The following is a 12,496-nucleotide window of genomic DNA, read 5'->3' as shown; positions in this document are numbered from 1 at the left end:
ATCCAAGTACAGTAATAAGTCAAACAAATCATTAGAACGTAATACTACAATCCGTCCATCCAGTTTGCTGAAAATTTCAGAAAAAAATATGAATATTTCAAAAACACACAAGTACTAGAAAATTAAACAAAAGTATTAGATGGGGGGTGTTTTTACTGTACAGAGTGTAAGTACCTTTGTCGTATCTGCAAAAAAACTCAGGTTCTTATTTTGACATGTATATTTATAAAGAAAAACGGCGTGCAGGTAGCATTTCAAAAGATACGCTGCAAACGTATTTTAATTTCGGTCCGGTTTTACAATTCCCCAGCGATTCTTGAACACAACGCAGCGGTCAAAGAAGGACGAAACGAAATGTCACTGAACGTGCATACATTAGCGTTATTTCTTTATATCTACAAAACGTATACCCAGCAAATTAGCTCGATCATGGTTGGCGATTAACGGACAATATCTTAAAATTAACTAGCCCGAATTTGTGTGTTAGAAGTTTCTCGAGCGGAAGTTCTCAGGTTTTCGATGCTTTTAAATGCGGCACGGGAATAAACAGACTCCCTTCAGCATTGCGCAAACACGCGTTTGTACCCCTGCCAAGTCATTATTTGATGTTTTTCTTCGTGGCTGTGCCCTAATGCATTTCTTCATAAATATTCAGGTAAGAAGAGCTTAAGTCAACGACATTTTTTTTTAAATTTGTTCAGTAGCTTGCTGCGCTAGTTGAAGCCTCTGTTAACTGCTAAAGATAGCTAGCTAGCGACGAGCAGTTGGCGTCGTAATAATTAATTTGATTTTACAATCTGACGACGTTACCACGCGTGTCACATTTGGGGGGGGGGGGGGGGGTCAACCTTCAAACGAACTTTTTTTTGGTTTATAGTGTAAACGTGATATTCAATGCGCACTAAGCGAAGGTAAGAGCAGGTATATGGGATAGTGATATTATAAATGTGTATTTCTTTGGGTATTTTTCTACTGCATGTTCATAATAAAGTTTCTATCATCCCCCCCCCCCCATTTCATCCTACCTGCAAAAAGAGACAAGTCATTTAACATTCATTGTACTTTGTCCTGCTGGCTATCTCAGAGTCACACACGGTGCCGTCATGGTGTCGTATAAGCTGCTGAATCCTGAGAATGTCCAGCTATCTGAAGTGAATCGCCTTGTCGAAGAGGAGGACAATCCAGTGAGTCATTTAGTTATCTTTAAATTTGTTGCCGGCCTTGAAAAATCATGTTGTTGCTTTTTCTGTCTGAGGTTTTGAAGGGGGGGGGGGGGGGGTGGATACATATTACCTTGTGCATTTTTGACCAACAATTTAAAACGTTTCCGAGGTGTTTTAATAACAATAAAATGACCACTATTGCATCTTACTGAGCCACACTTTGTTGTTAAGTACGCTGCCTCCATTGAGTGGTGGAGTCACTGGAGTACCTGAAGCTCACTCATATGTCAAATTTGTTTCCAAGTTAACTCATTCACTGCCATTGACGGCTCTAGACGTCAACAAGAGTATGAAAATCTAGAAAAATAATTTTTATTGTACATTTAGAACAGATATAAAATTTGTGATTAATCGTGAGTTATTTAGTGAAGTCATGGGATTAATTATGAAAAATTCCTAATTTTTAGTAATCTTTTCTTCTTTTTTTTTTAAAGTAATGTATTATTTTTTTATTTTTAATCTTTTTTTAAAAGAAAATCTAAAAAAATTAAGGGCGTCAGGCGATAATTTTTTTAAAATCATAATTAATAGCATGACTTCACTAGTTAACTCACGATTAATCACACATTTTATATCTGTTCTAAATGTACAATAATAATAAAAAATCTAGGTTTTCATACCCTTGTTAACAAAAGTGGGGAAAATGCGTTTAATGAGTTAAAAATCATCTGAGCAATAGCGCGCAACTCAAAATACTCGTTAGTAATAGTTGGGGCAGTCATAAGTATTTGCGTGCAAGCAATTAAAAATGTAAATTTTGCGTATGTCTCCTTGTAAATATAAGCTTAGAGGTCATCAGGTTGCAGCGTAGAAGTGGACATCCTCCAGGGTAATACATTAAGCCTATTTGACATTTATACAAAAATAGAAACTCCATGTAATCATGACATTCACTCTAACATTGCCTATATCATAAACTCTTTTGGAAGTGTTGTTGATTGTGATGTTGTCCATTTCTGAAGGCGTCGCACACAGAAGGAGCTTCTCTGCTCCCCCGCCGCCTGCCATGCTCGGCCACCACGGGGCTCCTGGTGACCGGCTGCCTGCTGCTGCTCCTCTGCGGGGGCTGGCTGGTGGGCACCGTGTTCTGGCTTCACCGCCCCTCGAGCTTGCTGCCTCACAGACACCCGCCGCCGGCCAAGGCCGCCTCAAAAGCCAACGCCACCGAGGCCGCCGCCCCCTTCCCAGAAGCTTGCGCCGTCATCGCGGAGGCGTGGCGGTTCGATTGCTACCCGGAGAGAGAAGCGGTGGTGACCAGAGAGATGTGCGAAGCCAGGAACTGCTGCTTCATCCCGGCTGCTTCCGAAGCTCCGCCCTCGGGAAGTAACGGTGTGCCTTGGTGTTTCTATTCCCCGGATTTCCCCTCCTACTCCATCGAGTCCGTGAGTGACACGAGCTCGGGGCAGAGGGCTACGCTCGTCAAACACGTGAAGACTTACTATCCGGCGGATATTATGACTCTGGAGTTGGATGTCCGCTACGAGACGGACACGAGGCTACGGGTCCGGGTAAGTGACTCGCTTATTGCTACACTCTCATTTTATGGAAACAAACACCTGGCCCTTCTTTCTAACGGAATTTAACCCTGGAGAACCCACGGGGTCAAATTTGGCCCCTATAAATTCTGCTACTCAAATAACAAAGACCTTTTTTTTTTTTTTTTTTTTTACAAATTTAACTTCCAAACGTCCAGAGTGCCACTTCTGACCCCTGCATGGGGCCATCTAGTGGATGAATATTGCACTTACATGAGCCAGAGTGGTGGTGACAAGATGGCTAAAATGCAACAAATAAAACAAAAAAATTATATTGTTCAATGTAGCTGTGTATTTGATTGATTATTTTCTTAAATTCTAAATAGTTTACTGCAGTTTTTGTTATTCAGATTTTTCGAAATGATACCCCTAAATCCCAAAGGGTCAAATTTCGCCCTAATCCTAAATTAGGGAATAAAGGGTTAAAATTGAAAAAACATATATTTTTATTATATTATTATAATTATATAATTATATTATTATTATTATTATTATTTCTTCTTTTTTTTTGAAAAAATATATATTTTGGTGTTCAGTGAACTTATAGCAGTCATTAATGTATAATTCATAATTTTCCAAAGAAGAAAAGGGTTCTTGGGTTCTCCAGGGTTAAAAGTCTTAAATTTTTTGTAGGAGCCCTGCTACTGTATTTTTTTTCAGAATGACAAACAAATGATATAGATTGAAAATGTTCTTTGTTTTTGTTTGGTTTGCACCCCAACTAGATCACCGACCCTTCGAGTCCGCGCTACGAGGTTCCCATCTCCGTTCCCGCCGTCGCCAAGAAAGCCGAAAGTCCCGACTACACCGCGGAGCTCTCCAAGGAGCCGTTCGGCCTCGTGGTGAGAAGGAGCTCGACAGGAGCCGTCCTGTAAGTTGTGAAAAAAAAAAAAAAAAAAAAAGTACAGTAAGTCTCACAGTTCAGTACACGTTGTGTTCTGATTGGTCCGATTGTTTGCTTTCAGCCTGAACACCTCCGTGGCTCCCCTCCTTTACGCCGATCAGTTCCTGCAGTTCTCCACCTCTCTTCCCACCGAGTTCATCTACGGCCTGGGGGAGCACCGCTCCAGCTTCCTGCATGACGTCCAGTGGAACACGCTCACCATGTGGGCCAGGGATGTGCCTCCCACGGTGACGTCACCTTCTCGTTATCAACACACGCGCTTCGCCGACACGTTACAATGTCGATTTCTTTACCATGTAGATAAAAACAAACCTGTATGGCGTTCATCCCTTTTACCTTGGAATGGAGAAGGACAGCAATGCACACGGCTTCTTCCTTCTGAACAGCAATGCAATGGGTCAGTACGTTTCGAAACGTCCAGAACTTTAGGCTTGTTAGTTGCATTGGGGCACATTAGAGGAGCCACTGAATTTAAGACAAACGTAAAAAGGAACACAATTTTGTTTCTCCGTACAGTAGTATTGAAAGTGCTGAATGGAGAAAAATGCATGAGATGTCAAACAGAGAAGCATCCCAGGACCAGACTTTAAAAAAAATAAAAATAAAAAAAATCTTGTTTCAGATTCTGTTTACAGCTTAATTTAACTTGTGGATAAGTTCATGTTGATTAGTCATGATTTGGGGATACGAGACCAATCGATTCCATTTTTATATATACATATATAATTGATTGTATTTCCTTAGATGTTGTCCTGCAACCTGGCCCGGCCCTCACCTGGCGCACAATTGGTGGGATCCTCGACTTCTACGTCTTTCTTGGTCCCAGTCCCGGATCTGTGGTTGAACAATATCTGGACGTAATAGGTAGGTAATTGTGCTCGCGCAGTTACCACAATATCACAAAGTGAGGTAGTCGCATGAGCAATTTTAAAAAAATTTTATGTGAGTGAATGACAAGGGAAAAAGCAGCATTTTTTTTTTTTTTACCCATTTAGTTTTCCTGATGTTTAAATATTCTGAACAGTTAATTATTGTAAAAATAAACAGCAATACATTCTTTAACTCAGTTGACATTCATAAATCAATATGAATTTTACTCACTTGGATACAATACAAAATAAAACAAAATCGATCTGATATCAGTACCCCACTTCAAATTTACAAGCCAATTGCCCATTTAGAACAATGTAATGTCAAATTTAGCGTAATATTAACTAGGGCTGTGAATTGCGTAGTGCCTGGCGATTTGCTCCGTATCACGATTTGATTCGATGCGATTAATCCCGATATGAATCTATACATCGATTTAAAAAATAAAAATAAAAAATTACTCAAATTTATAAAATACTAATCTACTACTGTTTCATGTTTGAACATCATTAAAATAAAAATATTAAGGCATTCAAATAAAATATTAAGGCATTAAAATAAAATATTAAGGCTTAATGTTCCAGTAATATAACATTCTTCCATGCTTAAAAGTATGAACCCTAACCGTAAATAAGACATTTTGTTGAATATTTCCATCAAAAAGTGATGTTTTAAAATCGATTCGGCCGCATATTGAATCGATTCGAGAATTGCGCACTGTAATCTCGCGATATATTGCCCAATTGATTTTTATTTTTTTTTTAACACCCCTAATGTTAACTGTGCTATATTGGAACGATAGGAATAAGATGTTAATGTCAAGTAAATGGACAATATTGCAATGGTCTGCCTGCTTAGGTCGTCCAGCGATGCCCATCTACTGGGCTTTGGGTTACCACCTGTGTCGCTGGGGTTTTAACTCCAGCAACTCCACCTGGGAGGTGGTCAAGCGCATGAGGAGTAATGGGATACCTCAGGTAGGGCCAAATGAACTAACATGTCGTATGTGGTTCAACAAGGAGACTTTCAAAAACATCCGACCTATGTTTTGTTTCAAGGATGTCCAGTGGAATGATATCGACTACATGAACCGAATTCTGGACTTCACTTACGACCCGATTAACTTTGCCACACTGCCCGATATGGTGAAAGACCTGCACGCTCATAACCAACGTTATGTGCCGGTCATTGTAAGCGCAACAGATCGTACATTCGCGTGTTAATTACGGTAAATAGACTCCGATGGTCTTTTCCTACAGGATGCTGGTATCAGCAGCGTCCAGCCTGAAGGATCCTACTGGCCATACGACGAAGGACTCAAGAGAGGAGTTTTCATCAAAGACACGGAAGGAAAAGTACTAATTGGGAAGGTGAGAATGATCTTATCGATTTCATTGAATAATCAAATCTATTTTTTTTTGGTAATCCACTAATGTTGGACGTAAATTTGTGTGGATATAAGTACTCTTCTATCCATAAACACCAACGAAATTAGCCTATGCTAAACGGTTAGCAATCGCGATTAGCATTAGCGCGCTAACGATGACCACTTTAGGTAAACAAACACTAACTCCCATTTAGTTCACACATACATCATTATATCTACATTACACTTGTAATAGTGTCATTAAAGTCACAATGATTCAACAACAATCCACAAGTCAACAAGGGTAGAGCTAGCTGCTAGCTACATGAGGTCAATAACTCCTTGTTCCTGTCTTCTTCTGGGCATGTTTAGTTGCATGACTGCCCTCTACTGGTCATTATTAAGTGATGAACGCCTAAAAACCCAGTGGCAGGTTATGTTTTGGGATCTATGATATAAAACATGTTTTTAGTTATGTCATTTTTGTTTTCAGTACATAACTCCACATCAGTTCATACATAGTTCGGATGCTTTCAGTGAGAATCTAGAAAGTAACCAGCCAAGAGAATAAAGCAAATGCATTGAATAAGAAAGTCTCTAAACTTTTGTCAATTTATCCAACTTTTTTTTTTTTCTTAGCCCTAGAGTGATAAAGTACATCTTTTGGAGCAAAAAGGAAACAAAACGTATTCTCTTTTCCCAGGTGTGGCCAGGCCTCACTGCATATCCCGATTTCTCTGATAACGTCACACATGAATGGTGGTACGAGAGTCTGAAAAAGTTCCATGATCAGGTGCCATTTGATGGATTATGGATTGTAAGTATCATCTTCAATTTGACATATTTAGGTCAAAGGGCTTTCCACCTCTTTTTGTCACTCTCAATATAGGAAAACAGAAAAAAATAGCATTTTTTTCCCCTTTCATTTATTTCAACCCATGTCATTATAGGACATGAATGAACCATCAAATTTTGTCGACGGGTCCACTAACGGCTGCCCATCAAACAATTTGGACAATCCCCCATACACACCAGGTAGGAGATGTGGATTTGGCCAGCAAAACACTACGCTAATGTCATTATACGTCACATGACATGTGGTCCACTTTTAGGCGTGCTGGGAGGGTTGCTGAGAGCCAAAACCGTGTGCGCTTCAGCACCGCAGAAGCAATCAGTACATTACAACCTTCACAGCTTGTACGGACTCATGGAAGGCGAGGCCTCTGCAAGGTCAGGAACGTTTGAGGGAATGAGTCCAAACCCACTTTTTTTTTTTTTTTTTGACCGCTCATCTTTTCACTCCAGCGCTCTGAGGAGGATCTTAGCCAAGAGACCTTTCGTGATCTCTCGCTCCACCTTCCCCAGTCAGGGCATGTACACCGGCCACTGGCTGGGAGACAACAGGAGCCAGTGGCAGGACCTTCACTCCTCTATTGCAGGTCAGCAAGAAACCCATGAAACCTTTCTTCAACACAACTAGTCAAGGTCTTGAATATTCTGCCACGTAATACCATGTTTCATCATTTAAAATGGTTTGAAAGTGTAGTTATAAAATAATTCTGGCTCACACTGTAGTTTGATGACATATCATTTTTAACCCTGGAGAACCCACGGGGTCAAATTTGGCCCCTATAAATTCTGCTACTCAAATAACAAGGACCTTTTTTTATTTATTATTTTTTTTTTTTACAAATTTAACTTCAAAAGTCCAGAGTGCCACTTCTGACCCCTGCATGGGGCCATCTAGTGGATGAATATTGCACTTACATGAGCCAGAGTGGTGGTGACAAGATGGCTAAAATGCAACAAATAAAACAAAAAAAAATTATTGTTCAATGTAGCTGTGTATTTGATTGATTATTTTCTTAAATTCTAAATAGTTTACTGACAGTTTTTGTTATTCAGATTTTTCGAAATGATACCCCTAAATCCCAAAGGGTCAAATTTCACCCTAATCCTAAATTAGGGAATAAAGGGTTAAAATTAAAAAAACATATATTTTGGTGTTCATTGAACTTATAGCATTATTATTATAGTCATTTAATGTATAATTCATAATTTTCCAAAGAAGAAAAGTGTTCTTGGGTTCTCCAGGGTTAAGGTCTCTCTGCTCCACATCTGTTCTCCTCTTGCAGGCATCTTGACCTTTAACCTCCTGGGCATCCCATTAGTGGGAGCTGACATCTGCGGCTTCAGCGAGCACACCCAGGAAGAGCTGTGCGTCCGCTGGACGCAATTGGGCGCTTTCTATCCCTTTGCTCGCAACCACAATGCCATTGACATGGAGGTTGGCCACAAAAAAAAAAAGAGCCTGATTAGAAACAACTCATTTCTCAGGACTGCACTCCTCAAAGTTGTCATTTCCCATCCTGTTGACAGCCACAAGACCCGACGGCGTTCGGCCCGCTAGCCCGCACGGCCATGCAGCAAGCGCTGCTGCTGCGCTATTCTCTCTTCCCGCTCCTCTACACCCTCTTCCACCACGCCCACGCACGGGGACACACGGTTGCTCGGCCGCTCGTGTTTGAGTAAGTAAAACACAAAACGAAAGGTGTGTCTGATGGTTTGCGTGTGGGAATCAGGCAAAGAAAGAAAATGCTAACACTTGAATGCAGACTTGAAGAACTTCATGATACAATTGTTACGTCGTCGTCAAATTAGGCAAGTATAGTAATTCTATTTGCTAGCTTTGAACTGAGTCCAAAGCAAAGATGGTGAAGCAGCATTTAGCTGTTATGCAGAATCAGGCAAAGAAAGAAAATGCTAACACTTGAATGCAGACTTGAAGAATTTCATGATACAATTTTTACATCGTAGTCAAATTAGACAAGTACAGTAATTCTATTTGTTAGCTTTGAACTGAGTCTAAAGCAAAGATGGTGAAGCAGCATTTAGCCGTTATGCAGAATCAGGCAAAGAAAGAAAACGCTAACACTTGAATACAGACTTGAAGAACTTCATGATAAAAAATTTACGTCTTAGTCAAATTAGACAAGTATAGTAATTCTATTTGTTAGCTTTGAACTGAGTCTAAAGCAAAGATGGTGAAGCAGCATTTAGCCGTTATGCAGAATCAGGCAAAGAAAGAAAACGCTAACACTTGAATACAGACTTGAAGAACTTCATGAGACAATTTTTACGTTGTAGTCAAATTAGGCAAGTATAGTAATTCTATTTGTTAGCTTTGAACTGAGTCTAAAGCAAAGATGGTGAAGCAGCATTTAGCCGTTATGCAGAATCAGACAAAGAAAGAAAACGCTAACACTTGAATACAGACTTGAAGAACTTCATGATACAATTTTTACGTCGTCGTCAAATTAGGCCAGTATAGTAATTCTATTTGTTAGCTTTGAACTGAGTCCAAAGCAAAGACGGTGAAGCAGCATTTAGCCGTTATGCAGAATCAGGCAAAGAAAGAAAACGCTAACACTTGAATACAGACTTGAAGAACTTCATGAGACAATTTTTACGTTGTAGTCAAATTAGGCAAGTATAGTAATTCTATTTGTTAGCTTTGAACTGAGTCTAAAGCAAAGATGGTGAAGCAGCATTTAGCCGTTATGCAGAATCAGACAAAGAAAGAAAACGCTAACACTTGAATACAGACTTGAAGAACTTCATGATACAATTTTTACGTCGTCGTCAAATTAGGCCAGTATAGTAATTCTATTTGTTAGCTTTGAACTGAGTCCAAAGCAAAGACGATGAAGCAGCATTTAGCCGTTATGCAGAATCAGGCAAAGAAAGAAAACGCTAACACTTGAATACAGACTTGAAGAACTTCATGATACAATTTTTACGTCGTAGTCAAATTAGACAAGTACAGTAATTCTATTTGTTAGCTTTGAACTGAGTCTAAAGCAAAGATGGTGAAGCAGCATTTAGCTGTTATGCTGCATGCAAATGAAAAAAGCTCTTTTCATCTCTTTTGTTTGTATTTCACATGTTATACTTTTCAAAGAATAGTATTTATGACGATATTGCGTTTGTTTGTTTTCCACAACGCTCTCAACAGATTTCCAAAGGACACAAGAACATACAGTATCGATAAGCAGTTCCTCTGGGGGAGGAGTCTACTGGTGACTCCCGTGTTGGATCCTGGAGTCAACTCTGTGGAGGGTTATTTCCCAGAGGGTTTGTGGTATGACTACTACACAGTAAGTGAGACGCCGGGATGCTGCCATTTGACCGGTGAGCGCCGTGAAGCTCTTACACGTCTGCCGACGTGCCTTCCAACCAGGGCGACTCGATAAACAGCACGGGCGAAGAAGTGCGACTCTCTGCGCCTCTCGATAAGATCAACCTGCATGTGAGGGAAGGATCGATTATTCCGACGCAGGTAATCGAATAGTCTGCTATTCTAGTTTGTATAAATGCAAATTAAAAAGTGAATTTTCCATATAAAGTGCCCATTGACTTTTTAGTGGCTGTTTCGTGCATTGCTTTCGACAGACCCCCAACCTGACTTTGTGGGCGAGCAGCGGTCAGCCTCTTCATCTGATCACCGCGTTGTCGTCGAACGGCACCGCCTGCGGCGATTTGTTCTGGGACGACGGCGAGAGCCTCGACACCTTTGAGACCAACCAGTACGCTTACATCGTTTTCAGCGTGGCTCAGGTATGCACGCACACGCGCTTGTTCCATTGAAGCGGCAATTTGCAGATTTGAGTCAATTGTCGCACCCGCCGACAAAAATGAGGGCCTTCACGTCTATAACTTATTCACTGCCGTTGACGGCTATAGACGTCAAAAATTCATTTGAACTATTTTTATTAGTAAAATATTTTTCCCCACTTTTGTTAACAAGAGTTTGAAAACCTAGATTTTTTTTTTTATTGTATTAGAACAGATATAAAAATTGTGATTAATCGTGAGTTAACTAGTGAAGTCATGCGATTGATTACGATTTAAAAATATATATATTTTCATTAAAAAAAAGAGATAATTTTTTTTTCGTAAATTAGGGGCATCAGGCGATTAAAATTTGTAATCGGAATTAATCGCATGACTTCACTAGTTAACTCACGATTAATCAAAAATTTTACATCTGTTCTGAATGTACTAAAAAAAAAAGATTAGTTAACAAAAATGGATTTTTTTTTAAAAATGGAAATAGTTCAAATAAATTTTTGACGTCTATAGCCATCAATGGCAGCGAATGAGATAATATTCTCATGAGTAGTCACTATCTTTTTTTTTTTTTTTTTTTTTTTTTGGGCTTCCAAAGAAAAATTGCAAGGGACTTTTCTGATTTCGCTATTGTTTCCGTAGCAAACGATGAGCTCGCAGGTGCTCCGCAACCACTTGGAGGCCTCGTACATCTCGGTGCAGTCTGCGTCATTCTACGGCGTGAAGCAGAAGCCGAGCAAGGTGCTGGTGAACTCCAAAGATACCACCTTCACTTACAAAAGCAACCAGGTGAGGCGGAAGGGGGTTCTTTCAATCCCTGCACCAGATTGCAATTCTTTCCAAATATGCATATCGGTCGGGCCCTAGAATCCACAAGTTGTGAATCGCTAATATAATTGCACTGAAAAATTAAGATGAACGCAGAACAAAATAATCTAACATAATTGTTACAAAACTATTAACAACTGGAAAACGGATTGGCCGGCTTAGATTTTCTCCGGACATTTGGCAGTACCACTCGGTTTAAATAGTGAAACTGGCTTGCCCTTCATCTTTGCTTCAATTGCGTCCTTGCAGGTTTTGACGGTAGCGGATCTCGGCCTTAACCTCAATCAGAACTTCACCATCAGCTGGATGTGAGGCCTGCGAGCGCTCGCTTTGTTCTACAGTAGCTGCCCGTGGCTCTCCCAAGTACGCCTGAGACTGACTGCTAACACATCGCATCATCAACGCAGCCAACGGCTTCACCAAAGTACCCTATAACTTCACTCAAGTAGGTTGTTTTCAGTGTTGGCCCATTCCAGGGCAAGCTAGAGGTTTTTAAAAATGGTTATTATTAATTTAATTATATCATATATATTTAAAGCATTTTTGTATGATGAGAAGGAAGAGTCCTCATATTTTGGTAAGAATCCACACATAGATGACATTTATTTTTGCTTGAATAAAATCAGACCCATGTTGCATGTTTGGCAATAATAAAGAATACCAAGACTGACTGGAACAAATATTTTGCACTAATTTAGGAGATGAACACTGGTGCCTTGTGGTTTCTTTTGCATTTTGTCGTAGAGTTGCTGCTTGCTAGCTAGCACAAAAATCTGTTGTCGGCCGATTTTGCTTGTGTAGTGTGGCGCAGCAATAAAGTTCGTTTTAAAAGTATTTGACAGAAATGGGCGTTTTTTTCCACTTGTACTACCCACTCTCGTCCGCTGGATGGCAGCATAGCAACATTAAGGGGGACTAGAAGACGTTGTATTGTATGTACACAATTACAGTCCAACCTTGTCATATTATAGTTCACTTTTTGCTGTTTCATTGTATCACTGTTTTTTTTCACTTATACATAATAGCACACATGTAATTTTACATTGTGGATTTTTCTCAATAGGGACATTTTGAAGGATTTTCTTGTCATACTAAAATATTTCCACATGATTAGGCACAAAATATGATAACCGAGGTCCCA

The 12,496-nt window shown here is 39.9% G+C and overlaps 1 protein-coding gene across 1 annotated transcript; it reads left to right on the top strand.

The window, feature by feature from the left end:
- Positions 1–499: 499 nt before the first annotated feature.
- Positions 500–12,189, top strand: gaa2 (alpha glucosidase 2). The gene is made up of 21 exons (XM_077570551.1): positions 500–655; positions 1,085–1,184; positions 2,186–2,731; positions 3,484–3,629; positions 3,724–3,889; positions 3,963–4,059; positions 4,407–4,526; positions 5,391–5,509; positions 5,591–5,722; positions 5,792–5,902; positions 6,602–6,715; positions 6,849–6,933; positions 7,011–7,128; positions 7,204–7,337; positions 8,034–8,185; positions 8,278–8,426; positions 9,914–10,055; positions 10,139–10,237; positions 10,351–10,515; positions 11,170–11,316; positions 11,605–12,189. The coding sequence occupies exons 2-21, from the start codon at positions 1,104–1,106 to the stop codon at positions 11,665–11,667; spliced, it is 2,886 nt and encodes a 961-aa protein (XP_077426677.1). The 5' UTR covers positions 500–655; positions 1,085–1,103; the 3' UTR covers positions 11,668–12,189.
- The last annotated feature ends 307 nt before the right edge of the window (positions 12,190–12,496 follow it).

This window comes from Vanacampus margaritifer, chromosome 7 (assembly GCF_051991255.1).
Source record: "Vanacampus margaritifer isolate UIUO_Vmar chromosome 7, RoL_Vmar_1.0, whole genome shotgun sequence".
NCBI classification, from domain to species: Eukaryota; Metazoa; Chordata; class Actinopteri; order Syngnathiformes; family Syngnathidae; genus Vanacampus; species Vanacampus margaritifer.
Note: the sequence above shows the minus strand (reverse complement) of the source record. Positions and strands in the feature narration are given on the sequence as shown.

What these genes read in the sequence shown, in the direction of transcription:
- gaa2 (XM_077570551.1), top strand. Translation starts at nt 1,104, where the DNA reads ATGGTGTCGTATAAGCTGCTGAATCCTGAGAATGTCCAGCTATCTGAA. An exon ending in AGCTCGACAGGAGCCGTCCT is followed by an intron (nt 3,630 to 3,723) that starts GTAAGTTGTGAA and finishes GTTTGCTTTCAG; the next exon opens with CCTGAACACCTCCGTGGCTC. An exon ending in GAAAAGTACTAATTGGGAAG is followed by an intron (nt 5,903 to 6,601) that starts GTGAGAATGATC and finishes CTCTTTTCCCAG; the next exon opens with GTGTGGCCAGGCCTCACTGC.